Here is a 27,540-nt window from a genome sequence, read left to right as displayed (position 1 = left end):
AGTTTGGTTCATGCTATTGTATAAGCCTCAAGCAAGTTAGTTGCTGAATCTGTGTGTTCAGTCATAAGCACACTGTCCTTCCCAAGCCCCACCCTACCAGCTCCCTAACTTCTTTATTCCCAGGGTGGTGGAGGAAATGGGAAAGTAATTTTAGATACATAAATTTCATATAGTAAGCTGTGTTTTGAAAATATTTAATACGTTTGTTCAAAGATGACCTTGTACATTTCTATAAGCTGTCAGACTAACAGCTGAAACTTTCAATAAAGAATCAGTTTTAGGTAACCAAGGTGAATCCTTCATTTCACAGATGAGGAAAGTGAGGCTCAAGGAAGAGTCTGTGCTCATGTAGCATTAGAGTCAGAGCTTAGTGGAGAAAACAGAGGTCGACACTCCCAGTTTAGTGCTTTACTATGTGCAACTTCACTTGTATACTACATATATATATATTAATAGACTTTCTTTTTTCATATGTTTTGGGTACTCTTTTGGTATTTTAAATACACAGACATGTTTTTTTTTAATTAATTTATTTTTGGCTGTGTTGGGTCTTTGTTGCTGCGTGCGGGTTTTCTCTAGTTGCAGCGAGCGGGGGGCTACTCTTTGTGGCTGTGCGTGGGCTTCTCATTGCGGTGGCTTCTTGTTGTGGAGTACAGTCTCTAGGCGCGTGGGTTTCAGTAGTTATGGCACGTGGACTCAATAGTTGTGGCTCGCGGACTGTAGAGCGCAGGCTCAGTAGTTGTGGTGCAAGGGCTTAGTTGCTTCGCGGCATGTGGGATCTTCCCGGACCAGGGCTCGAACCCGTGTCCCTGCACTGGCAGGTGGATTCTTAACCACTGAGCCACCTAGGAAGTCCTTAAATACATAGACATGTTGATTCATCCAAAGGGGTTAGATATGTCCATGAAATAAGGGAGCAATAGGTATAATGACAGTTCTTTGTGAACACCAGATTATTCCATGATGAGGCAGTGCTTAGAAGAGGCAGTGTCTGGAACGATTAGGGAAGAAGAGAAGGAAGAAAGAAAAGCAGCCATTTTCTTTCTCATCAACCACAGCAGTTTGCCTCAGCAACCAAGAATGGAGATGACAAAGCCAAACTAAAGCAGTATAAGGGTTTAAGAACTATTCAGTACTGGCATACTGAAGTACTTTCTTCACCCAGTAGAGGAATTTTTAAAAGTAAGAAGTTCCTATAGTCTATAAATTAAGTTTTACAATATAAATAATGTACTCTAAATGCATAATACACTTGGATTTTGTGCTAAACAGTCTGTTGTTTGCTTTTAAGCTTATGTTTTGCCATAGTGAGTTAAAAAAAATTAAAACCCTCCAAATTATTCTGCCTATAGGTTTTATGATATATTCTCAAATTTAAGCTTTGCTGCATCAGAATACAATAGGAGCTAACATGACTATACACATTATAAGGATTACTGCAGTTTATTTAACACTAAAGGTTTTCATGCTTCATGAACAATAAAATGTTACAGTGATCACTTTTTAATGCTTTATTCATTGATTAAAAGAATATACATTTAACATAAACCATACAACAACATCAGTCATCAGGTCAAACATTCAGCTGGTTTCCTTACAGTTTCTGTCAGGAGTTATTTTATCTGATCACATTTATAAGATAAAATCTCACCACATCTGGCATTTACACACACTGTGCCAGTGGATTCACACTACTGATGTACATATAAAATCCGCATGGTATGTGCTCACTGGAGACAAAACAGTGCACACCTGTCAAAAGGTCATTTTAATATAAGATGGTAAAACCATTTGTAAAATACATATAAACTTTTTCCATAAATAGAATCATATCTGGACATTTGTTGCATAAATTGTGTTTCCAAAGCTTACACTAGAGCAGCCAGGTCTCAGCACTGCTGGGCACCCACGTTGGCTACTTACTTTATTATTGCAGACTGTCCTTTAACATTAAATGCACAACATTCGTACCACTTAAAACTGGGGTCAGGTGGAAGTCTCACAGAGACCACGTCTGTACCGCGGTTGCCCTGAAACAGTTAAGTCGGCTTTTAAAGCCTCTCAGATATAACAAGGTTTTAAAACATACTTCATGGAATGTTCTTCATGTAACATAGCAGCTCATACCTGTGATAGAACAAGCTTTCAGTTTTTCCTTTCTTTCCTTTACATTCACTATTCACAGTGAAACAGGTGCATGGTTTTTTTTTCTTTTTTTTTTGTTTTGTTTTTTTTTTTTGTTTTTCAGAGTTCTGAGGTTGCTGACTGAGCCACAGCACAGCTGTGTACCACAGGTCGAAATTCGACCTTAAATATTACAATCTAGCAGTATCTGGCTGGCCAGAGTGGGCCAGCCCCTGCCAGCATGTGGGCACTTCTTCAGTTAAATCTATTCTTTGGCAGCTGACACGCGCGCTGACAGAGAAAAATCCAGTGACTTGTTGCTAGGGATTTCACGACTAATGTTTGTTTGCAAGCCATGTGTGTTTACAAACTCTGTGTTTTGATATTCATTTAGGAGGTTTTACCCTGGAATATTGTTTCTTTCTTCCTCCACTATTTGAAATCTTGGCTAAAAAGCTAACTTGAATGTATGATGTAATTGATGAATTAAATTATGTCAGACATAGTTTAAAAAAATCCAATAATTTGAGTATTTGTATTGATGTAAATGCATTTAAAAAAGGATTCAGCAGTGTTCTAACCTAGTACTATACAAAATTGAGAATGGTAATTGGTGATATCAACTATTATATATGTAATGAAAGTTAAAGGCTTGGCTTTTCTGTTAAAGATAACTCATTTGGGATTGTATTATCCTCCCTCCTTCCATTTCAAAGAAAAATTAATGAAATGCTATCACACAATGAATGAATGCAGTGCATTGCATACAAATCCACCAGGCTATGGATATATATCTATATATGTATAAAAATATTTTGGCTCCTGAGCTCTGACACACAAAGAATAAAAACATCAAAAGGCAGAGTAACTCAGTGAAAAAATAAAGTTAGCCAGCAACCTCAGACAACCTTCGGTTGTATATTCTTAAGGTTTGGTAACAAGTCCATTAACCGTGAAAGCCCTATACATTGTCACTTTGAACTTCTAAACCAATACCTGACTACGTTCTTTGATCAAGAAGTAGAATATACATATATAATTCTATAAAGCTAATACTGATTAAACACAGCACAAAGGGATTAATTCACACTACTGAAAGAAAAAAAACGTAATAGGACCCTACTTGCATATGTAACCACAGGAATTGTACATTTAAAAAAAGCTAAATGTCTTCGCTGAAGCTTTGCATCTCTCTGTAAAAATGACGATTTGGTTCAGTGAAGACACTGAGTGATTCGATGTCCATGATCGCGTGCCAAGGTTGACCTAGGCCCAGGGATACCTGCTCAATAAGGTTATGTACTGGATCCACATCCTGGTCGGCCAGTTCACCTTGGTCAAAATCAATGCTTTCTTCAGTGACTTCAAGTACTTTTAGATCAGAGCCACGAAGACGAGCAATGGCAATGAGGTTGTGTGCCCACACTGTGTAACCTTAAAAATAAGCAAAAGAGAAGCAGTCATTTCCTTGCATTTTATTTTGTCTGTTTTATAAGTTAGTCTTTTCCACAAATTTGTATCTCACTTAGCACTTTGGGGGTCCTTTGCCTTTAAAAATATACTGAAATTTGAAAGGAAGTATGATTGCTTAGCTCAGGGAAAAAAAGACTAGAAACTTGATACTGTCTCCAAGAATATTACTGTGACTGGTGAACAGATAGGTGCTGTAATCGTATTCTGATATCATTTTAGTTAGTCAAACTGAAGACATTTAAAGTTTAAAGTATCATTTTATAGCTTCTGACAGTGTCGTATCAAAAAAAAGAGTTTTATTTCATATGTATGTATCTATTAACAATACATAGGGGACTTCACTGGTGGCGTAGTGGTTGAGAATCCGCCTGCCAATGCTGGGGACATGGGTTGAAGCCCTGGTCCAGGAGGATCCCAAATGCCGCAGAGCAACTAAGCCCGTGCGCTACAACTACTGAGCCTGCGCTCTAGAGCCCGTGAGCCACAACTACTGAGCCCACAAGCCACATCTACTGAGCTCGCGTGCCTAGAGTCCGTGCTCAGCAACAAGAGAAGCCACTGCAATGAGAAGACCGTGCACTGCAACGAAGAGTAGCCCCTGCTCACTGCAACTAGAGAAAGCCCGTGCGCAGCAACGAAGACCCAATGCAGCCAAAAATAAATAAATAAAATATATAAAAATTAAAAAACAAAACAATACATAGTAAACTGGTATTTTTCATTAGTAAAAGTCATCTCCTATGGTGCTTCACAGTCCAAAGTTATAAAGTGATACTTTAAAGATAAACTGTTAATTGTCAGTAGCAAATATGTAAAGTATAAAACAGATATAGGAATGATAGGTACTAACTTTAGAATAGTGGTTACCTCTGGAAAGGAATAAAGTTGAATAGATGGAGGAGCTTTAGCTGTAGCTACATTTTACTTCTTAAAAAAGAAAAAAGCTTTAGGAATTTGGACCTGTTACCGAGGCTGCTGTCGCCATGTTCCTGTCCGCGGTCACCTTTGTCAAGACCAAGTCAAAAACAATTCTGGTGAAAATGTTGAGCCAAGCTGGAAGAGGTTTTTCCTTCAACACTAAGAGAAGCCGACTGCGGGAGAAACTGTCTTGCATTATGATCCACTAGTGAAAAAAAAAGTCCTCTTTGTGGAACAGAAAAAAATACGCTCCCTCTAAACAATGGATTGAAAATGAATTTGATTTATAAATGAGAAGACTGAGGGCGGGATACCGATTCAGAAATTCTGCAGCGTGTAATGAAAGAAGAGGAAATGGCATGGAATCACTGCCTCCTGTGATTTGAAGGCCATTGTGAAGGAAAACAATGCAGTGAAAGAAAGTTCTTCATATTAGGACATATATCATTGCATCACATTTATTTATCTTTCTGGATATTTTTATAGCCCTTAATAAAAATATTAAAATAGCCTGTTTAAAAAAAAAAGAAAAGGAAAAAGCTTTAGGGAATTCTCTGGTGGTGCAGTGGTTAGGACTTGGCACTTTCACTGCCAGGGTCTGGGTTCAATCCCTGGTTGGGGAACTAAGATCCCGTAAGCCTCGTGGCACAGCGCCCCCCCCCCCCCAAAATAAAAGGTTTAAAAAGACTGGCTTAAATTAATTTTCAATAACCTGCCATTTCTTCATCCTATTAAAAAAATCCTTATTTATTTATTACCTTCAATACTGATCTATTCTTTGCTATTACCTCTGATGACTGGCCAAATCATAAAGCAAAACTTGAAAAGCAAAATATACTCCCGCTCAAATGCAGCTAAAAAATTAATTCAAAAATAATGAAACAGAGATAATAAAGTATGTTTAAGATGTTCACAGAGACTTCCTATTTTGTATTCTTTAAATGTCTTATAAGTTACAGAAAGGAAGTATTATGTTCTTCAAACTTGTAAGAAGAGGAATGCTCTCCAAATGAAAACAGTTCACAGCAAGATGACAGGCCCGCCAGTAAGAAAAGAACATATCCCAGCCAAGAGAACCATCATTTAAAAAATACTGTACAAATTAACATGTTGATACCTAGAATCTAGAAGATTAGGCAGTGAGCATGAAAGAAATCATACTTTCTTCTTCCTTCCGTGTTATATTTTTAAGAGCTCTTATGATTAGAGAAAGAAATATATCTACTGCAGGTGGATATGTATGTATATTTTCTTAGATAATTTCAAATGCCATTTTTGTGAATACCATCAATCACATGGTAAAAGAAAAAAGTAACATGAGAGCTGGAACAAAACACTACACTTAGGGTAAAATATGACTTTCCACTTGTAAAAGTGGTATATCTTATACACGTTAAAAAGTATAAAAATCTGTGTATCAACTTGTTAGTAAGAGTTCTTGACAGTATAAATGCCAGTGCTATCTTTTTACTGGTATAAAATGTTTTAGGTGTAATATCAATATCAAATTATAGTGAACAAAAATCACCTACCATGAATTGCCAGAAGAGAGAGCTTTGTGCACCTCCATGCTAATAAAACCAACGGATCTTCATTTCGGTTGTCACTAAGATCTGGAAAACCAGATGTGTCAATCACATCATTCATTAATATAAAATGAGTGAGGAACTTGTCATACTGCCTAGATATAAGATCAACAATAGCTCCTGAAACACAAGTGATGTAGCTGTCAAAATGAATCCTCTCTAGTGGTATACTGGGTTTCAGAATCTTTAACATATCTTCACTCTTGATATCAAAAGCCATTATATAGACTCGGAGGTTGGTGCTCTTTCTTGACAAGGCTTTCCAATGCTCATCATTTGGCATGTTGTCCAGAGACTTGTGCATCACGGAAACATTGTGGACCAGGAGAGAAAGTCGCTGCAAAGGCACATGGTTGTTATCGGTTAAGACTCTTGCCATCTCAGCTGTAAAGTCACAGAAATCCAGGGCAAGTGAGCGTAGATTCACGAATTGCTCCAGTTCTACTGCGGTGATAAGGGTGCTGTTACCAGGAATATTGTTGTCCAGTAAACTCAGGTGCTCCATGGTGTTGGCAATAGAGTTTGAGAGAGATGACAGTGATGTTGGGGTTACTATTTCCAGCATAAACCCACAAGACAGCCACTTCAGTTGCCTACTATTACTAAGTATTTCTTCAAACAGCTGCTGAATTCTGTAAGGAAAACACATGCCACACGATCCTGTTAAGACTTAGCTCTAATCTTTAACACTGATTTTTTTTTAACACTGATTTTTGAAAATAGGGAATTAAATGGCATACAATGTTGAGATCCATTTGCTCTCATTAGTTAATTTCTGTTCAACCTACAAGTAATATTATCATTAAAATTCACATAAAAATATAATGGGGGGCTTCCCTGGTGACGCAGTGGTTGCGAGTCCGCCTGCCGATGCAGAGGGGACACGGGTTTGTGCCCCGGTCCAGGAGGGTCCCACGTGCCGCGGAGCGGCTGGGCCCGTGAGCCGTGGCCGCTGAGCCTGCGCGTCTGGAGCCTGTGCTCCGCGGTGGGAGAGGCCGCAGCGGTGGGAGGCCCGCGTACCGCAAAAAAAAAAAAGTTATAAAATATAATGAATAAGAAGTACTAAACAAATAGATGTATTAAACATATAGAAATATGTTCTTCAAGTAAAGGAGCATTTTACACCAGTACGTCAGAAAAGACTGATGATTTACAATTTATGTTATAGCAAAGACAAGTAGAGTAATAACAGTCTTAAATAGCAATAATTACCCAGTAAATTCTTTGATATGTCTGAAAGATTTATGACATGGAATGGCATGTATTGATCACTGTATTTCATAGTTAAGACATTTCCAGGGTAGATGTTCTTTTCAGAAAAAAGTATCATTACTCTTCTAATTGTATCTTCTAATTTTTCAGAAAAAACTGAAATTGTTATTAATATGAGTCCCTTTCCACTAACTATATAACTTACTGTTTAATTTTTTTGCCATCAGGGTCCACCTTGCTGAGGTATGTATTTGACAAACTTCCTTGCTGCTGTAGAACGCTTATGTCTCCAAAAAGGCTAAACTTCTGGAGGTTCCTACAAGAGAAGTAATTTAAAGTAATTGTCTAAATAATTAACATAAAAATATAAATGTTAAAAATAAAAATATGCAGAAGGGATATTCTAGAGATGTTTCTATCTTATAACTTAGAATCCAATATTCTAGAGATGTTCCTATCTTATAATTTAGAATCCAATTAAGTACTTTCAGATTGCTTTTAACATACAATGAAAAGCAATGTGATACAAGAGAAATAGCATAAGCGTTAAAGAATGAGGCATAACAATTAGTTCAGAAACTCAATGTTTTAGTGACCAGGAAAAAGTCTTCTTAAAGTCTCTGGGACTCAATTCTTTATCAGTAATAATACTAGCTACCTTAAAGGTTTAGGGATGAATAAATAACAAAATGACACATGAAAGAACTATTTAAGCTCTAAGTTTTATATATATGTTAACTGTAATATAAAATTTCCCCAAACCAGTTAACTTAGTGTGTTAAATGCTCAAGGGTGGGGCACTGCCCCGGAGATATCGTCTCAGTAAGAAATATTCTTTAACTAAAATCTAGAGAACCTTCCCCAGTTTTATGACCAAATGTACAGCTTATCAAAAAAAATATGTAAAAATCTTTCAATTTTAGTAACTTTAGCTACAAAACATATTTTTCTAACAGTAAAATTCTAAATAAAGTAGGAGAAAGTTGGTTACAGAATAAAGATTAAAAATTCCTAAATGCTAATAATAATGGTTAAACAACAAAAATTCAACTGAGTAAATTTAAAGATCAACTTGGTTATTAAAAGATTCATGGGGCTTCCCTGGTGGCGCAGTGGTTGAGAGTCCGCCTGCCGATGCAGGTGACACGGGTTCATGCCCCAGTCTGGGAAGATCCCACATGCCGCAGAGCGGCTGGGCCTGTGAGCCATGGCCACTGAGCCTGCGCGTCCGGAGCCTGTGCTCCGCAACGGGAGAGGCCACAACAGTAAGAGGCCCGTGTACCACAAAAAAAAAAAAAAAAAAAGATTCATGAATTGGGCAGCATCCTATGTAGCAAACAGAAAGGAGCTCTGCAGAGCTGTAGAAAAGGAAAGGCTTTTAAAGGTGGAAAGGGGGCAGAAAAAGTAAATTATTAGCAAATAATGCACTGTTGCAGGCAATGGTCACCCTCCTAAAGGGAACTGAAGGGCCTATAGGGCAGATTACCTTACTAATGCTGACCAGGTTGACTGATTACATTCCTGGGGTAGACTGAAACTGCAATTGCGCTAGGTATTAAGTCTTAGTTTGGTGACACAGGGTTTAGCATAAGTGACTCCATTTTGGGTCTGCTGTTTCCTTTTTAACATAAGCACTAGAGATTACATCTGTAACACAGAAGTTTGGGATAACTTTAATAAGAAATGTATAATCACAAGAGTGACAAAAGAAGATTTAAGTAAACGAAAGATAACACTTCTTGATAGTATGTCACATTTTCCCAAATTAATAGCCTTAGTTTCACTAAAAAACCTGATGATTCTAAAACTTAGCTTGAAGAATAAATCATTAATTCATTTATTCATTCAACCAAATTTTCTCTGAGGGCCTACTAAATACCAGGCACTGTGTGCTCCATCAGAGACATGACAGGGATCAAGCGCTGTGAAGGACAAGCACATGGTGTCACATCTTAATGGGGGTATCTGACACTGTGTAAGTCAGAAAAGGCTTCCCTAAATAAACTGATGAAAAACGGGACCTGAAGGAAATGTGGGAGCTAACCAGGAGAAGGAGCATGAGGAGAGGCTGTTGTAGGGAAAAGGAAAAGCATATGCAGAGCCCCTGAAGTTGAAAGGAACAAAGTGAGCTTGAGACACTCAAGGAAAGGAATCTAGAATACAGAGAGTGTGAACATAAAGTGAAATGAGGTTGTAGAGGTAGACTGAGTTATATGCTAAATAAAAATTTCTGGTTTTTGCCTTCAAAATAATGAGATGCCCCCAAATGATTTTAAGCAGGAAATAATAATGATTAAATTTGTGTCTGGAAAATATTGCTGTAGCATTGGTATAGCCTGGCAGGAGGCAGAGTCTAAGTGGGGAAACTGGTTAAGAGCGTATTTTAGTAATAAAGATTAAAAAATGGTATCCTGAACTGGATTTTTAGTGGTAGAGGTGAAGGAAAAAAGACAGTCTGAAAACTATATTTAGTTACTAAAATGGACAGGAAAAGGTCCTGGATTAGCTATAAAGGGGTGAGGGAGAGAGAAGTCAAGAATAACTCCTAAATTTTTGAGGTTGTGGAACTGCATAGCTGGTAGAGCTTTTCATTCAGACAAGGATTCATAAAAATGAATCAGAAATTAATTAGGGCTTTGGGGGGCTTACGGGGTGGAGGTGAGGTGGTAGAATAGTTAGATTATGAGCTCTATTTTGCACATGTTGAGCTTGAGTGCCTTTAAGATAGTCAAATTAAGATGTCAAGTAGGCTATTCCAGTTCTAGAGCTGAGCAGTTATCTGGATGATAATTGAAGTCATGGATGGGGGGAATGGGGCTTAGGAAAAGAGCATAAATGAGAAGAAAAGCAGGCAAAAATTTAAGTTATGAGGAATTCCAATAATTAGAGAAGGATGAGGCTCAAAAGAAGAGGTCAGAAGTTGGAGAAAAGCCAGAAATACGGAAGTCACAGAAACCAAGGGATAAGTATTTTACAGAGAATAAAGTGATCCACAGCAGAGTCATGAGGTCTCATAAGATGAGGACTAGACATGTATGTCCCTTTGGCTTAGCAACATGGTGATCAGAATGGAAGTTGTTTTGTACAGTGTGATGAGAAGAGGTCAGATTGGATGTTTAGAAATAGAGATAGTGGATACAAATATTTTAAAAAATATGCTATGAAAAGGAGTAACAGAAGGGACTAGAGAATACATAAAAGCCTCCAGATGAGAGGTAAAGGTAGAGGAGAATGGATGTGGCTCTTGATTAGCAAGATAAGGAAGGATGAAGGACTTTCATACCAGATAGTGAAGCGTACTATGTGGCCAACAATATCAAAATCAGTATTGGTATTAGCAGAAAAACAAGAAGACAAATCAATGGAATAGAACAGATAGCTAAAAGTAGACCCTGTTACATGAAAGATTTTAATAAATGATAAAGAAGGTATTACAAATCAATAGGGAAAGGCATATTTAATAAATGGCATTGGGATAAGTGATTAGCAGTTTAGGAGAAAAATCAAATTAGAGCCAATTCTGACTCAATAGACCAAAATAATTTGCAGAGATATTATTACATACTAAAAAGTCAAGGTAAAACCGTACATGAAAAGTACATGAAAATGTAATGAATTTTAATCTAATTTCTGAGATAAGGCTTTCTAAGCCTAGAAATAATAGAATAAATCAGAAAGGAAAAGGTAAAATTTTGACTATATATAAATAAAAACCTTGATATTTAATAGTATACTAAAAATGGCAAACCAACATAATGAGAAAAAAATTTGTAACAAATGCTACAGTCATTATTTAAGATATAAGAGGACTCCACATAAATCAAGAACAAAAGCATTAAGAATCATACTGGTAAATGGTAAAAGCTTATAAAATAACCAATGTAGAACATGTCAAGGAATATATTAGGATTGCTAATGGAAAAAATCTAATATTTTCTTGACTTAAAAAAAATTTAATCACTCTAAAAAACCTAATGAACTTTCCATGTGATTACCAATGAAACTGTATTCTTAAAAACATTTCAAAGGAAGACACCTACTTAAATCTTTTTTCCCATTTAAAAAAAGGTTATAAAACTGTTCCTGAGAGCATGGCTACCATATCAGACTCCAAAGTACACTGCTATATATATAATTATGACTGCTTTTAAAGTATTTTCCCTTTTACCCTTTCTTTATTCTGAAGTTGCCACCACATCCATGAATTATAAAGAGGTTGATTTGCTTCTCAGAGCAGATGTTGATAGCCTCTTCTAGAAAGGAAAATTTAAGACCTTGTATCTAAAAGAATATTTATTTTTGGAGAACAAGTTTTTATATAAAGTAGAAAATAAAGATATCACATTCGATTTCTAATAATGTTCAGAGCGTCCTAAACAAGTCACACAATCTTAGTATTTTTCTCCTTCCAACCCAGTTTCCATTAATTATCACTGTATAACCGTAACACTGTCCTTTGTGGTATTAAAACACATGTGTGAGAAGCTTTTCTTCCACAAAGGATTAAACAGCTACAAGAACTGCCTTCCCACTGTAAACAACAAGAAAAGTGGACAAAATATGTGAGACAGCTGTTTTCACACACTGGACAATAAACAATATAGGATGTGATCACTGAAGAATGGAATAAAATGAGATGAGCACTATGACTGCTTCAGATAATGGCCTGGAAAGGGTTTCCAAGCTGCTGTGGCTCTGTCATATATGGCCTTTATTGTGTTGAGGTATGTTCCCTCTATGCCCACTTTCTGGAGAGTTTTTTTTTTTTTCCATAAATGAATGTTGAATTTTATCAAAACCTTTTCCTGCATCTATTGAGACGATCATATGTTTTTTTTTTTTAACATCTTTATTGGAGTATAATTGCTTTACAATGGTATGTTAGTTTCAGCTTCACAACAAAATGAATCAGTTATATATATACATATATTCCCATATCTCTTCCCGCTTGCGTCTCCCTCCCTCCCACCCTCCCTATCCCACCCCTCCAGGCGGTCACAAAGCACCGAGCTGATCTCCGTGTGCTATGCGGCTGCTTCCCACTAGCTATCTACCTTACGTTTGGTAGTGTATATATGTCCATGCCTCTTTATCGCTTTGTCACCGTTTACCCTTCCCCCTCCCCATAGCCTCAAGTCCAATCTCTACTAAGTCTGTGTCTTTATTCCTGTTTCACCCCTAGGTTTTTCATGACATTTTTTTTTTTTTAATTCCATATATATGTGTTAGCATACGGTATTTGTCTCTCTCTTTCTGACTTACTTCACTCTGTATGACAGACTCTAGGTCTATCCACCTCATTACAAATAGCTCAATTTCGTCTCTTTTTATGGCTGAGTAATATTCCATTGTATATATGTGCCACATCTTCTTTATCCATTCATCTGATGTTGGACACTTAGGTTGTTTCCATCTCTGGGCTATTGTAAATAGAGCTGCAATGAACATTTTGGTACATGACTCTTTTTGAATTATGGTTTTCTCAGGGTATATGCCCAGTAGTGGGATTGCTGGATCATATGGTAGTTCTATTTGTAGCTTTTTAAGGAACCTCCATACTGTTCTCCACAGTGGCTATATCAATTTACATTCCCACCAACAGTGTAAGAGGGTTCCCTTTTCTCCACACCCTCTCCAGCATTTATTGTTTCTAGATTTTTTTTTTTTTAACATCTTTATTGGAGTATAATTGCTTTACAATGGTATGTTAGTTTCAGCTTCACAACAAAATGAATCAGTTATATATATACATATATTCCCATATCTCTTCCCGCTTGCGTCTCCCTCCCTCCCACCCTCCCTATCCCACCCCTCCAGGCGGTCACAAAGCACCGAGCTGATCTCCCTGTGCTATGCGGCTGCTTCCCACTAGCTATCTACCTTACGTTTGGTAGTGTATATATGTCCATGCCTCTTTATCGCTTTGTCACCGTTTACACTTCCCCCTCCCCATAGCCTCAAGTCCATTCTCTAGTAAGTCTGTGTCTTTATTCCTGTTTCACCCCTAGGTTTTTCATGACATTTTTTTTTTTTAATTCCATATATATGTGTTAGCATACGGTATTTGTCTCTCTCTTTCTGACTTACTTCACTCTGTATGACAGACTCTAGGTCTATCCACCTCATTACAAATAGCTCAATTTCGTCTCTTTTTATGGCTGAGTAATATTCCATTGTATATATGTGCCACATCTTCTTTATCCATTCATCCGATGATGGACACTTAGGTTGTTTCCATCTCTGGGCTATTGTAAATAGAGCTGCAATGAACATTTTGGTACATGACTCTTTTTGAATTATGGTTTTCTCAGGGTATATGCCCAGTAGTGGGATTGCTGGGTCATATGGTAGTTCTATTTGTAGCTTTTTAAGGAACCTCCATACTGTTCTCCACAGTGGCTGTATCAATTTACATTCCCACCAACAGTGTAAGAGGGTTCCCTTTTCTCCACACCCTCTCCAGCATTTATTGTTTCTAGATTTTTTGATGATGGCCATTCTGACTGGTGTGAGATGATATCTCATTGTAGTTTTGATTTGCATTTCTCTCATGATTAGTGATGTTGAGCATTCTTTCATGTGTTTGTTGGCACTCTGTATATCTTCTTTGGAGAAATGTCTATTTAGGTCTTCTGCCCATTTTTGGATTGGGTTGTTTGTTTTTTTGTTATTGAGCTGCATGAGCTGCTTATAAATTTTGGAGATTAATCCTTTGTCAGTTGCTTCATTTGCAAATATTTTCTCCCATTCTGAGGGTTGTCTTTTGGTCTTCTTTATGGTTTCCTTTGCTGCGCAAAAGCTTTTAAGTTTCATTAGGTCCCATTTGTTTACTTTTGTTTTTATTTCCATTTCTCTAGGAGGTGGGTCAAAAAGGACCTTGCTGTGATTTATGTCATAGAGTGTTCTGCCTATGTTTTCCTCTAAGAGTTTGATAGTTTCTGGCCTTACATTTAGGTCTTTAATCCATTTTGAGCTTATTTTTGTGTATGGTGTTAGGGAGTGATCTAATTTCATACTTTTACATGTAGCTGTCCAGTTTTCCCAGCACCACTTATTGAATAGGCTGTCCTTTCTCCACTGTACATTTCTGCCTCCTTTGTCAAAGATAAGGTGACCATATGTGCGTGGGTTTATCTCTGGGCTTTCTATCCTGTTCCATTGATCTATCTTTCTGTTTTTGTGCCAGTACCATACCGTCTTGATAACTGTAGCTTTGTAGTATAGTCTGAAGTCTGGGAGCCTGATTCCTCCAGCTTCATTTTTCGTTCTCAAGATTGCTTTGGCTATTCGGGGTCTTTTGTGTTTCCATACAAATTGTGAAATTTTTTGTTCTAGTTCTGTGAAAAATGCCAGTGGTAGTTTGATAGGGATTGCATTGAATTGCTTTGGGTAGTAGAGTCATTTTCACAATGTTGATTCTTCCAATCCAAGAACATGGTATATCTCTCCATCTATTTGTATCATCTTTAATTTCTTTCATCAATGTCATAATTTTCTGCATACAGATCTTTTGTCTCCTTAGGTAGGTTTATTCCTAGATATTTTATTCTTTTTGTTGCAATGGTAAATGGGAGTGTTTTCTTGATTTCACTTTCAGATTTTTCATCATTAGTATATAGGAATGCCAGAGATTTCTGTGCATTAATTTTGTATCCTGCCACTTTACCAAATTCATTGATTAGCTCTAGTAGTTTTCTGGTAGCATCTTTAGGGTTCTCTATGTATAGGATCATGTCATCTGCAAACAGTGACAGCTTTACTTCTTCTTTTCCGATTTGCATTCCTTTTATTTCCTTTTCTTCTCTGATTGCTGTGGCTAAAACTTCCAAAACTATGTTGAATAAGAGGGGTGAGAGTGGGCAACCTTGTCTTGTTCCTGATCTTAGTGGAAATGCTTTCAGTTTTTCACCATTGAGGATGATGTTTGCTGTGGGCTTCTCATATATGGCCTTTATTATGTTGAGGAAAGTTCCCTCTATGCCTACTTTCTGCAGGGTTTTTATCATAAATGGGTGTTGAATTTTGTCAAAAGCTTTCTCTCCATCTATTGAGATGATCATATGGTTTTTCTCCTTCAGTTTGTTAATATGGTTTATCACATTGATAGATTTGCGTATATTGAAGAATCCTTGCATTCCTGGAATAAACCCCACTTGATCATGGTGTATGATCCTTTTAATGTGCTGTTGGATTCTGTTTGCTAGTATTTTGTTGAGGATTTTTGCATCTATGTTCATCAGTGATATTGGCCTGTAGTTTTCTTTGTGACATCCTTGTCTGGTTTTGGTATCAAGGTGATGGTGGCCTCGTAGAAGGAGTTTGGGAGTGTTCCTCCCTCTGCTATATTTTGGAAGAGTTTGAGAAGGATAGGTGTTAGCTCTTCTCTAAATGTTTGATAGAATTCGCCTGTGAAGCCATCTGGTCCTGGGCTTTTCTTTGTTGGAAGATTTTTAATCACAGTTTCAATTTCAGTGCTTGTGATTGGTCTGTTCATATTTTCTATTTCTTCCTGATTCAGTCTTGGCAGGTTGTGCATTTCTAAGAATTTGTCCATTTCTTCCAGATTGTCCATTTTATTGGCATAGAGTTGCTTGTAGTAATCTCTCATGATCTCTTTTATTTCTGCAGTGTCAGTTGTTACCTCTCCTTTTTCATTTCTAATTCTATTGATTTGAGTCTTCTCCCTTTTTTTCTTGATGAGTCTGGCTAGTGGTTTATCTATTTTGTTTATCTTCTCACAGAACCAGCTTTTAGTTTTATTGATCTTTGCTATTGTTTCCTTCATTTCTTTTTCATTTATTTCTGATCTGATTTTTATGATTTCTTTCCTTCTGCTAGCTTTGGGGTTTTTTTCTTCTTCTTTCTCTAATTGCTTGAGGTGCAAGGTTAGGTTGTTTATTCGAGATGTTTCCTGCTTCTTAAGGTGGGCTTGTATCGCTATAAACTTCCCCCTTAGAACTGCTTTTGCTGCATCCCACAGGTTTTGGGTCGTTGTGTCTCCATTGTCATTTGTTTCTAGGTATTTTTTTATTTCCTCTTTGATTTCTTCAGTGATCACTTCATTATTAAGTAGTGTATTGTTTAGCCTCCATATGTTTGTATTTTTTACAGATCTTTTCCTGTAATTGGTATCTAGTCTCATGGCGTTGTGGTCAGAAAAGATACTTGATACAATTTCAATTTTCTTAAATTTACCAAGGCTTGATTTGTGACCCAAGATATGATCTATCCTGGAGAATGTTCCATGAGCACTTGAGAAAAATGTGTATTCTGTTGTTTTTGGATGGAATGTCCTATAAATATCAATTAACTCCATCTCGTTTAATGTATCATTTAAAGCTTGTGTTTCCTTATTTATTTTCATTTTGGATGATCTGTCCATTGGTGAAAGTGGGGTGTTAAAGTCCCCTACTATGAATGTGTTACTGTCGATTTCCCCTTTTATGGTTGTCAGTATTTGCCTTATGTATTGAGGTGCACCTATGTTGGGTGCATAAATATTTACAATTGTTATATCTTCCGCTTGGATCGATCCCTTGATCATTATGTAGTGTCCTTCTTTGTCTCTTCTAATAGTCTTTGTTTTAAAGTCTATTTTGTCTGATATGGGAATTGCTACTCCAGCTTTCTTTTGGTTTCCATTTGCATGGAATATCTTTTTCCATCCCCTTACTTTCAGTCTGTATGTGTCTCTAGGTCTGAAGTGGGTCTCTTGTAGACAGCAAATATATGGGTCTTGTTTTTGTATCCATTCAGTCAATCTGTGTCTTTTGGTGGGAGCATTTAGTCCATTTACATTTAAGGTAATTATCGATATGTGTGTTCCTATTCCCATTTTCTTAATTGTTTTGGGTTCGTTATTGTAGGTCCTTTCCTTCTTTTGTGTTTCTTGCCTAGAGAAGTTCCTTTAGCAGTTGTTGTAGAGCTGGTTTGGTGGTGCTGAACTCTCTCAGCTTTTGCTTGTCTGTAAAGGTTTTAATTTCTCCATCAAATCTGAATGAGAGCCTTGCTGGGTAGAGTAATCTTGGTTGCAGGTTTTTCTCCTTCAACACTTTCAGTATGTCCTGCCACTCCCTTCTGGCTTGCAGAGTTTCTGCTGAAAGATCAGCTGTTAACCTTATGGGGATTCCCTTGTGTGTTATTTGTTGTTTTTCCCTTGCTGCTTTTAATATGTTTTCTTAGTATTTAATTTTTGACAGTTTGATTAATATGTGTCTTGGCGTATTTCTCCTTGGATTTATCCTGTATGGGACTCTCTGTGCTTCCTGGACTTGATTAACTATTTCCTTTCCCATATTAGGGAAGTTTTCAACTATAATCTCTTCAAATATTTTCTCAGTCCCTTTCTTTTTCTCTTCTTCTTCTGGAACCCCTATAATTTGAATGTTGGTGCGTTTAATGTTGTCCAGAGGTCTCTGAGACTGTCCTCAGTTCTTTTCATTCTTTTTTCTTTATTCTGCTCTGCAGTAGTTATTTCCACTATTTTATCTTCCAGGTCACTTATCCGTTCTTCTGCCTCAGTTATTCTGCTATCGATCCCATCTAGAGTACTTTTAATTTCATTTATTGTGTTGTTCATCGTTGCTTGTTTCATCTTTAGTTCTTCTAGGTCCTTGTTAACTGATTCTTGCAATTTGTCCATTCTATTGTCCATTCTATCTCCAAGATTTCGGATCAACCTTACTATCATTATTCTGAATTCTTATTCAGGTAGACTGCCTATTTCCTCTTCATTTGTTAGGTCTGGTGGGTTTTTATCTTGCTCCTTCAGCTGCTGTGTGTTTTTCTGTCTTTTCATTTTGCTTATCTTACTGTGTTTGGGGTCTCCTTTTTTGCAGGCTGAAGGTTCGTAGTTCCTGTTGTTTTTTGTGTCTGTCCCCAGTGGCTAAGGTTGGTTCAGTGGGTTGTGTAGGCTTCCTGGTGGAGGGTACTAGTGCCTGTGTTCTGGTGGATGAGGCTGGATCTTGTCTTTCTGGTGGGCAGGTCCACGTCTGGTGGTGTGTTTTGGGGTGTCTGTAGACTTATTATGATTTTGGGCAGCCTCTCTGCTAATGGGTGGGGTTGTGTTCCTGTCTTGCTAGTTGTTTGGCATAGGATGTCCAGCACTGTAGCTTGCTGGTCGTTGAGTGAAGCTGGGTGCTGGCGTTGAGATGGAGATCTCTCGGAGATTTTTGCTGTTTGATATTATGTGCAGCTGGGAGGCCTCTTGTGGACCAGTGTCCTGAAGTTGGCTCTCCCACCTCAGAGGCACAGCACTGACTCCTGGCTGCAGCACCAAGAGCCTTTCATCCACAGGGCTCCTTAATTTGGGATGATTCCTTGTCTATTCAGGTATTCCACAGATGCAGGGTATATCAAGTTGATTGTGGAGCTTTAATCCGCTGCTTCTGAGGCTGCTGGGAGAGATTTCCCTTTCTCTTCTTTGTTCTCACAGTTCCCAGGGGCTCAGCTTTGGATTTGGCCCCGCCTGTGCGTGTAGGTCGCCAGAGGGCGTCTGTTCTTTGCTCAGACAGGACGGGGTTAAAGGAGCCGCTGATTCGGAGGCTCTGGCTCACCCAGGCCGGGGGGTAGGGAGGGTCACGGAGTGCGGGGCGGGCCTGCAGCGGCAGAGGCCGGCGTGACGCTGCAGCCTGAGGCGCGCCGTGCGCTCTCCCGGGGGAGCCGTCCCTGGATCCCGGGACCCTGGCAGTGGCGGGCTGCACAGGCTCCCCGGAAGGGCGTGTGGATAGTGACCTGTGCTCGCACACAGGCCTCCTGGCGGCGGCAGCAGCGGCCTCAGCGTCCCATGTCCGTCTCTGGGCTCCGCCCTCCCAGCCGCGGCTCGCGCCCGTCCCCGGAGCCCTCCCAAGCAGCGTTCTTAATCCCCCTCCTCGCGCACCAGGAAACAAAGAGGGACGTAAAAGTCTCTTGCCTCTTCGGCAGGTCCAGACTCCTCCCCGGACTCTCTCCCGGCCAGCCGCGGCGCACCAACGCCCTGCAGGCTGTGTTCACGCCGCCAACCTCAGTCCTCTCCCGGCGCTCCGACAAAAGCCGGAGCCTCAGCTCCCAGTCCCGCCCGCCCCGGCGGGCGAGCAGACAAGCCTCTCGGCTGGTGAGTGCCGGTCGGCCCGATCCTCTGCGCTGGAATCTGTCCGCTTTGCCCTCCGCACCCCTGTTGCTGTGCTCTCCTCCGCTGCTCCCAAGCTCCCCCACTCCGCCTCCCGAAGTCTCCACCCACGAAGGGGCTTCCTAGTGTGTGGACACTTTTCCTCCTTCACAGCTCTCTCCCACTGGTGCAGGACCCGTCCCTATCCTTTTGTCTCTGTTTAGTTTTTTCTTTTGCCCTAACCGGGTACGTGGGGGGTTCCTTGCCTTTTGGGAGGTCTGAGGTCTTCTGCCAGCGTTCAGTAGGTGCTCCGTAGGAGTTGTTCCACGCGTAGATGTATTTCTGGTGTATCTGTGGAGAGGAAGGTGATCTCCGCGTCTTACTCTTCTGCCATCTTCCCGGAAGTCGATCATATGGTTTTTATTCTTCAGTTTGTTAATGTGGTGTATGACACCGATCGATTTGTGGATATTGAAAAATCCTTGCATCCCTGGGACAAATCCCACTTGATCATGGTGTATGATACTTTTAATGTATTGTTGGAGTTATTTTGCTAGTGTTTTGTTGAGGATTTTTGCATCTATGCTCATCAGTGATATTGGCCTGTAGTTCTCTTTTCTTGTCTGATACCTCTGTCTTATTTTGGTATTATGGTGATGGTGGCCTCATAGAATGAGTTTGGAAGAGTTCCTTCCTCTGCAATTTTTTGTAATAATTTCAGAGGATAGGTGTTAACTCTTCTCTAAATGTTTGGTAGAATGCACTTTTGAGGCCATCTGGTCCTGGACTTTTGTTTGTTGAGGGTCTTTAAATTACTGAATCAGTTTCAATACTGGTAATTGGTCTGTTCATATTTTCTATTTCTTCCTGGTTCAGTTGGGAGATTGTACCTTTCTAATAATTAATGAATTCAGTAAAGTTGTACAATACAAAATTAATATACAGAAATCTGATGCATTTCTATACACTAACAATGAAATAGCAGAAAGAGAAATTAAGGAAACAATCCCATTTACCATCACATGAAAAAAAAAAAAACAACTTAGGAATAAACCTACCTAAGGAGTCAAAAGGCCTGTACTCCGAAAACTATAAGGAGCTGTTGAAAGAAACTGAAGATGATACAAACAGATGGAAAGATATACTGTGTCCCTGGATTGGAAGAATTAACATGGTTAAAATGATCATACTACGCAAGGCAATCTATAGATTCAATGCAATCCGTGTCAAACTACTCATGGCATTTTTCACAGAACTAGAACAAAAATTTTAAATTTGTATGGAAACACAAAAGACCCTGAATAGCCAAAGCAATCTTGAGGAAAAAGAACAGGGCTGGAGGAATCAGGCTCCCTGACTTCAGACTATACTACAAAGCTACAGTAAACAAAACAGTATGGTACTGGCACAAAAACAGAAATATAGATCAATGGAACATGACAGACAATCCAGAGATAAACCCACACCCCTATGGTCACCTAATTGATGACAAAGGAGGCAAGAATATACAATGGAGAAAAGACAGTCTTTTCAGTAAGTGGTGCTGGGAAAAATGGACAGCTACATGTAAAAGAATGAAATTAGATCATTCTCTAATACCTTATAGAAAAATAAACTCAAAATGGATTAAAGACCTACATGTAAGATTGGATACTATAAAACTCTTAGAGGAGAACATAGGCAGAACACTCTTTGACATAAATTGCAGCAATATTTTTTGGATCCATCTCCTAGAATAATGGAAATAAAAACAAAAATAAACAAATGGGACCTAATTAAACTCAAAAGCTTTTGCACAGCAAAGGAAACTATAAATAAAATGAAAAGACAACCCATGGAATGGGAGAAAATTTTTGCAAAGAATGCGACCCACGTGGGTTTAATTTCCAAAATATGCAAACAGCTCAATATCAAAAAGGCAACAATCCAATCAAAAAATGGGCAGAAGACCTAAATAGACATTTCTCCAAAGAAGACATACAGATGGCCAAGAGGCACATGAAAAGCTGCTCAACATCGCTAATTATTAGAGAAATGCAAATCAAAACTACAATGAGGTACCACCGCACACTGGCCAGAATGGCCATCATTAAAAAATCTACAAATAATAAATGCTGGAGAGGGTGTCAAGAAAAAGGAACCCTCCTACACTGTTGGTGGGAATGTAAATAGGTACAACCACTATGGAGAACAGTATGGAGATTACTTTAAAAAACTAAAAATAGAGCTACCATATGATCCAACAATCCCACTCCTGGGCATATATCCGGAGAAAAACCTTACTTCGAAAAGATACATGCACCCCAAGTGTTCACTGCAGCACTATTTACAATAGTCAAGACATGGGAGAAATCTAAATGTCCATTGACAGATAAATAGATAAAGAAGATGTAGTACATACATAAAATGGAGTATTACTCAGGCATAAAAAAGAACGAAATAATGCCATTTACAGCAACATGGATGGACCTAAAGATTATTATATGAAATGAAGTACGATGATATCACTCATATGTGGAATCCAATTAAAAAATGATACAAAAGAACTTATTTACAGAACAGAAACAGACTCAGATTTGAAACCAAACTTATGGTTACCAAAGGGGAAACATCGGGTGGAAGGATAAATTAGGGGCTTGGGATTAACATACACAATTATATACAAAATAGATAACCAATAAAGACCTATTGTATAGTATAGGGGACTTTACTCAATATCCTGTAATAACCTATATAAGTAAAGAATCTGAAATGAATATATGTATATATACAGCTGAATCACTTTGCTGTACACCTGAAATTAACACAACATTGTAAATCAACTATACTGTGATAAAAATTTTTAAGAAATATAAAAAAATACCCCCCCAATATTACATAAAGAAATACATCCAAATGATACAAAGGATTTATAGGCTCTTAAGCTGAAGTCCATCCTAGAAACTGTTGACAAAACATTGTGTTTATGTGCACTTTCTGGAGAAGGATCACTAGCTTTCATCAGCTCCTCAAAGATTAACCAAAAAAGATCAGGAACCATTGACCTAGGCCTAGAGTCCTATGGGGATGTTAAAAAACACAACAGTAAAACAACAAAAACTCTAGACTTACATACATGACCCGTCCACACTTAAAATGTAATACTAACCACATTTACGAATGTATACCCCTTCTCACAACTGCCAAGTTCTAAGAGCTACTTCTCTCTGTAATTTAAGAAAGAACAAGCAGCCATCGGCTAATGACAGAGATTACTATAAAGATTAACACAAAAGTAGTAAAAGGAGAAGCAAAATTTAAGTACATTTATGTTAGGACCAATACCTAATTTGTTTGGGGCCTAGAGTGTTGAGTGTTTGTCAATTTTGTTGGCAAGCCTTCAAATTCTAAGAAAAAGACTTTTTTAAATCAGAAATGCTACTTTTTAATCAACCTAAGGCAAAGCTGTCAAAAACCGAAACCAAACCAAAAACAAAAACCCATAAATTACATGGAGTTTCCCCGTTTCTGGTGAAAGTTAAAATGCTTTACTTTGGAAATTCTTAAAGAACTTTGTCATATATATAGTGTTTAATCATCCTCAAAAAATTCTAGCCCAACCTTTTCTTCACAAAAGTGCTAGACTGTCTGCTCAGTTAACCTCTCAAAGAAAATAAGGTCTCTTAGTTACTTCCCTGCTGGTGCAGTGGTTAAGAGTCTGCCTGCTAATGCAGGGGGAAACGGGTTCAAGCCCTGGTCCAGAAAGATCCCACACACTGCGGAGCAACTAAGCCTGTGCGCCACAACCACTGAGCCTGCACTCTAGAGGCTGCGAGCCACAACTAATGAGCCCGCATGCCACAACTACTGAAGCCCGCGCGCCTACAGCCTCTGCTCTGCAACAAGAAGCCACTGCAATGAGAAGCCCACGTACCACAACAAAGAGTAGCCCCTGCTCACCACAACTAGAGAAAGCCGATGAGCAGCAACAACAAAGACCAAAAAATAAATAAATAAATAAAAAGGCCTCTTATATTTGGCACTTTTTTTTTTGGTACTGTTCACACTAGCTCCCAGGGTGATTTCAATTTAGGATTCTCTAAGGATAATTTATATTTCTAGGCTGTATTTTCCTGTAAAACCTACATAAATACCAAGTAAAACTCTAAGCAAATGGGCAAATTTCATTTACTTTATTGGATTCTTTCACAGATAACCTGGTATAAGATAAATATAATAATGGAAGCCTTAATTGTTTCCTATTTTCTTTTCTTTATTTTTAAAGATTTTTTTTGAAGTGGACCATTTTAAAAGTCTTTATTGAATTTGTTACAATATTGCTTCTGTTTTATGTTTTGGTTTTTTGGCCGTGAGGCATGTGGGATCTTAGCTCCCCGACCAGGGATTGAACCCTCACCCCCTGAATTGGAAGGTGAAGTCCTAACCACTGGACCGCCAGGGAAGTCCCCCTATTTTCTTTTTAATGCAGAATCTTCTTGCTTCTGAGTCAGAAGCCCTTCGCATATGAAAATAATTATAAATGCAAAGGAGTACTGCTGAAATAGAGGGTAATTTGTTTCAGATTCAAGTGGGGAAGTGGGTGGAAAGCATATGGAATTTATAAATTTCTTTTGTCTATTAAGAACGCAGGCTAGTTAAATCCTGGTATTTTAAAATCCCGTAGTTTCTTCAGATAAAACCAAGATAATTCTCATGTCATGGACTAATACACAAAGTTGACTGCGATATAAACAATATCAAGGCTAATCATGCTTTGGTATACTAAGTTTAATTCTCTGAAAACAAACTATCAGAAGATGCTTTATTGGTCTAATCATCTTTTAGAGAAGAATTTTAAACATACATACACATCTTTTTTTATTTTTAAAGTAATTTTAGATTCACGGCAAAATTGATCAGAAAGTACAGATTTCTCATGTTTATACCCCCTACTTCCATACACACATAACCTCCCATTATCAACATCCCCCACCAAAGTGGTATATTTGTTACAACTGATGAATTTACATTTAAACATCAATATTATCCAAAGCCCATAGTTCACATTACAGTTCACTCTCCATGCTGTACCTTCTATGAGTTTGGACAAATGCAAAATGACATGTATACATCACTACAGTATCATTCAGAAAAGCTTCACCACCCTAAAAATTCCTCTGTGCTCCACCTAGTCCTCCCTCTATTCCCTCTAGCCCTTGGCTACTACTGATATTTTTACTGTCTCCATAGTTTTGTCTTTTCCAGAATGTTATATAGTTGGAACCATTCAGTATATATCCTTTTTAGACTGGCTTCTTTCACTTGCTAATATGCATTTAAGTTTCCTCCATGTCTTTTCACGGCTTGATAGGTCTTTTTTTTTTTTCTAGTGCTGAATATTATTTCACTGTCTGGACATACCAGATTATTTATCCATTCACCTACTTAAGGGCATCTTGGATGTTTCCAAGTTTTGGCAATTAGAAACAAAGCTGCTATAAACACCTGTGTGCTGGGTTTTGTGTGGACAAAAAAAGTTTTTAACTCCTTTGGGTAGGAACATGATATTTGGATCATATGGTAGGAGGAGAATTAGTGGTGTAAGAAACTGCCCAACTGTCTTTCAAAGTGGCTGCACCATTTTGCATTCCCACAGTGAATGAGAGTTCCTGTTGCTCCACATCCTCATCAACATTTGGTGTTGTCAGTGTCCTGGATTTTGGTCATTCTAATAAGTGTGTAGTGGCGTCTCACTGTTTTAATTTGACATATGATGTGGAGTACCTTTTCACATGCTTATTTGCCAATTATATATCTTCTTTGATGAGATGTCTATTAAGGTCTTTGGCCCACTTTTTTTTTTTTTTTGGCCCACTTTTTAACAGGGTTGTTTGCTTTATTATTATTGAACTTTAGGAGCTGTTTGTATATTTTGGACAATAGGCCTTTAACAGATGTCTTTTATGAATATTTTCTCCCAGTCTGTGGGTTTTCATTCCATTGACAGTGTCTTTCACAGACTGAAATTTTTAATTTTAATGAAGTCCAGCTTATCAATTCTTCTTTTCATGGATCATCCCTTTGATATTGTATCAAAAAAGTTATCACCAAACCCTAGATAATCTAAGTTTTCTCCTGGTATCTTCTACGAGTTGTTTTATGTTTTACACTTAGGTCTGTGATCCTAAGTTGAGCTAATTATCATGAAACATATAAAGTCTGTGTCTTGATTCTCTTTTTTCCCCCCAATGTGGATGTCCAGTTGTTCCAACACTATTTGTTGAAAAGACTATATTTCTCTATTATATTGCCTTTGCTCCTTTGTCAAAGATGACTTGACTTTATGTGTGTCTATTTCTGGGCTTTCTATTCTGTTCCACCTATTTATCTAGACTTTCATCAATTCCACAGTCTTGATTAGTATAGTTTACAGTAAGTCTTCAAGTCAGGTAGTCTCAGTCCTCTGACTTTGTTCTTCTTCTTCAATATTGTCTTGGCTATTCTAGATCTTTTGCTTCTTCTTATAAACTTTAAAATAAGTTGTCATATATACACACATATGTATGTATACAACATATATACGATACCCTTAAAATTTTTTTCTTTACCATGTTACCCAGGAATGAAATTGCTGGATCATATCATAGTTCTATTTTTAATTTTTTGAGGAACCTCCATACTGTTTTCCATAGTGGCCCCATCAATTTACAATCCCACCAACAGTTCATGGAGGGTTCCCTTTTCTCCATATCCTTGCCAGTACTTGTTATTGTTGCCTTTTTGATAAGAGCCATTCTGACAAGTGTGAGGTGATATCTCATTGTGGTTTTGATTTGCATTTACCTGATGATTAGTGACGCTGAACCATTTTTCATGTACCTGTTGGTCATCTGTACGTCTTCTTTGGAAAAATGTCTGTTCTGCTCCTCTGCCCATTTTATAATTGGGTTTTTTGTTTTTCTGATGTTGAGTTTTATGAATTCTTTGTATATTTTGTATATTAACCCCATATGGGATATCTCATTTGTGAATATCTTCTCCTATTTAGTTGGCAGCCTTTTTGTTTTGTTGATAGTTTCCTTCACTGTGCAAAAGCTTTTTAGTTTGATGTAGTCCCATTTGTTTATTTCTGCTTTTGTTTCCCTTGCCTGAGGAAACATATGCAAAAAAATATTGCTAAGATTGATATCAAAGAGCATACTGCCTATGTTTTCTTCTAGACTTTTTATGGTTTCAGGTCTTACAGTTAAGTCTTTAATCCATTTTCAGTTTACTTTTGTATATGGTGTGAAAAAATATAGTTCAGTTTGATTCTTTTGCATGTTGCTGTCCAGTTTTCCCAACACTGAAAAGGCTGCCTTTATACGTCTTCCCATTGTATATTCTTAGCTTCTTTGTTGTGGGTTAGTTGATCATATAAGTGTGGGCTCATTTCTGAGCTTTCTGTTTTGTTCCATTGATCTATGTGTCTGTTTTTGTGCCAGTACCATACTGGTTTGAGTACTGTAGCTTTGTAGTATAGTTTCAAATCAAAGAGTGTGATACTTCCAGCTTTGTTCTTCTTTCTCAAGAATGCCTTGGCTATTCGGTGTCTTTTGTGTTTCCATACAAATTTTAGAACTATTTATTCTAGTTCTGTGAAAAATGTAATTGGTATTTTGATAATGATTGCACTGAATCTGTAAATTGCTTTGGGTAGCATGGTAACAATACTGATTCTTCCAATCTATGAGCACGGTATATTTTTCTCTTTGTGTCATTTTTCAATGTTTTTCATCAATGTCTTATAGTTTTTGGAATACAGGTCTTTCACCTCCTTAGTTAGATTTATTCCCAGTTATTTCATTTTTTCTGATGTGATGGTAAATGGGATTGTTCTCTTAATTTCACTTTCTGGTAGTTCATTGTTGGCATATAAAAAAGTAACATATTTCTACACATTAATTTTGTATCCTGCAACTTTACTGAATTCATTGATGAGTTCTAATAGGTTTTGGTGGTGTCTTTAGGATTTTCTATATGTAGTATCATGTCATCTGCAAACAGTGCCAGTTTTACTTCTTCTTTTCCAGCTTGGATTCCTTTCATTTCTTTTTCTTGTCTGACTGCTGTGGCTAGGACTTTGAATATTATGCTGAATAAAAGTGGTGAAAGTGGGCATCC

General features: G+C 37.9%; 2 protein-coding genes across 2 annotated transcripts in view; one reads left to right on the top strand and one right to left on the bottom strand.

The window, feature by feature from the left end:
* Positions 1-1,284: 1,284 nt before the first annotated feature.
* Positions 1,285-27,540, bottom strand: part of FBXO33 (F-box protein 33) — a 40,840-nt gene continuing 14,584 nt past the window's right edge. The window contains exons 2-4 of the mRNA XM_079913686.1: positions 7,519-7,629; positions 6,048-6,733; positions 1,285-3,558 (exon numbers count right to left, since the gene is read on the bottom strand). Coding sequence (XP_079769812.1) covers positions 3,287-3,558; positions 6,048-6,733; positions 7,519-7,629 — 1,069 coding nt within the window. The 3' untranslated portion in view covers positions 1,285-3,286. The remainder of the gene's footprint in view (positions 3,559-6,047; positions 6,734-7,518; positions 7,630-27,540) is intronic.
* Positions 3,583-5,162, top strand: LOC307182426 (large ribosomal subunit protein bL33m-like). The gene is given in 2 exon segments (XM_079913687.1): positions 3,583-4,701; positions 4,704-5,162. Coding segments are annotated over 2 exon segments (192 nt in total). The 5' UTR covers positions 3,583-4,580; the 3' UTR covers positions 4,775-5,162.

The sequence above is a fragment of the Stenella coeruleoalba genome, assembly GCF_951394435.1.
Source record: "Stenella coeruleoalba genome assembly, chromosome: 2".
Classification (NCBI taxonomy): Eukaryota; Metazoa; Chordata; class Mammalia; order Artiodactyla; family Delphinidae; genus Stenella; species Stenella coeruleoalba.
Note: the sequence above shows the minus strand (reverse complement) of the source record. Positions and strands in the feature narration are given on the sequence as shown.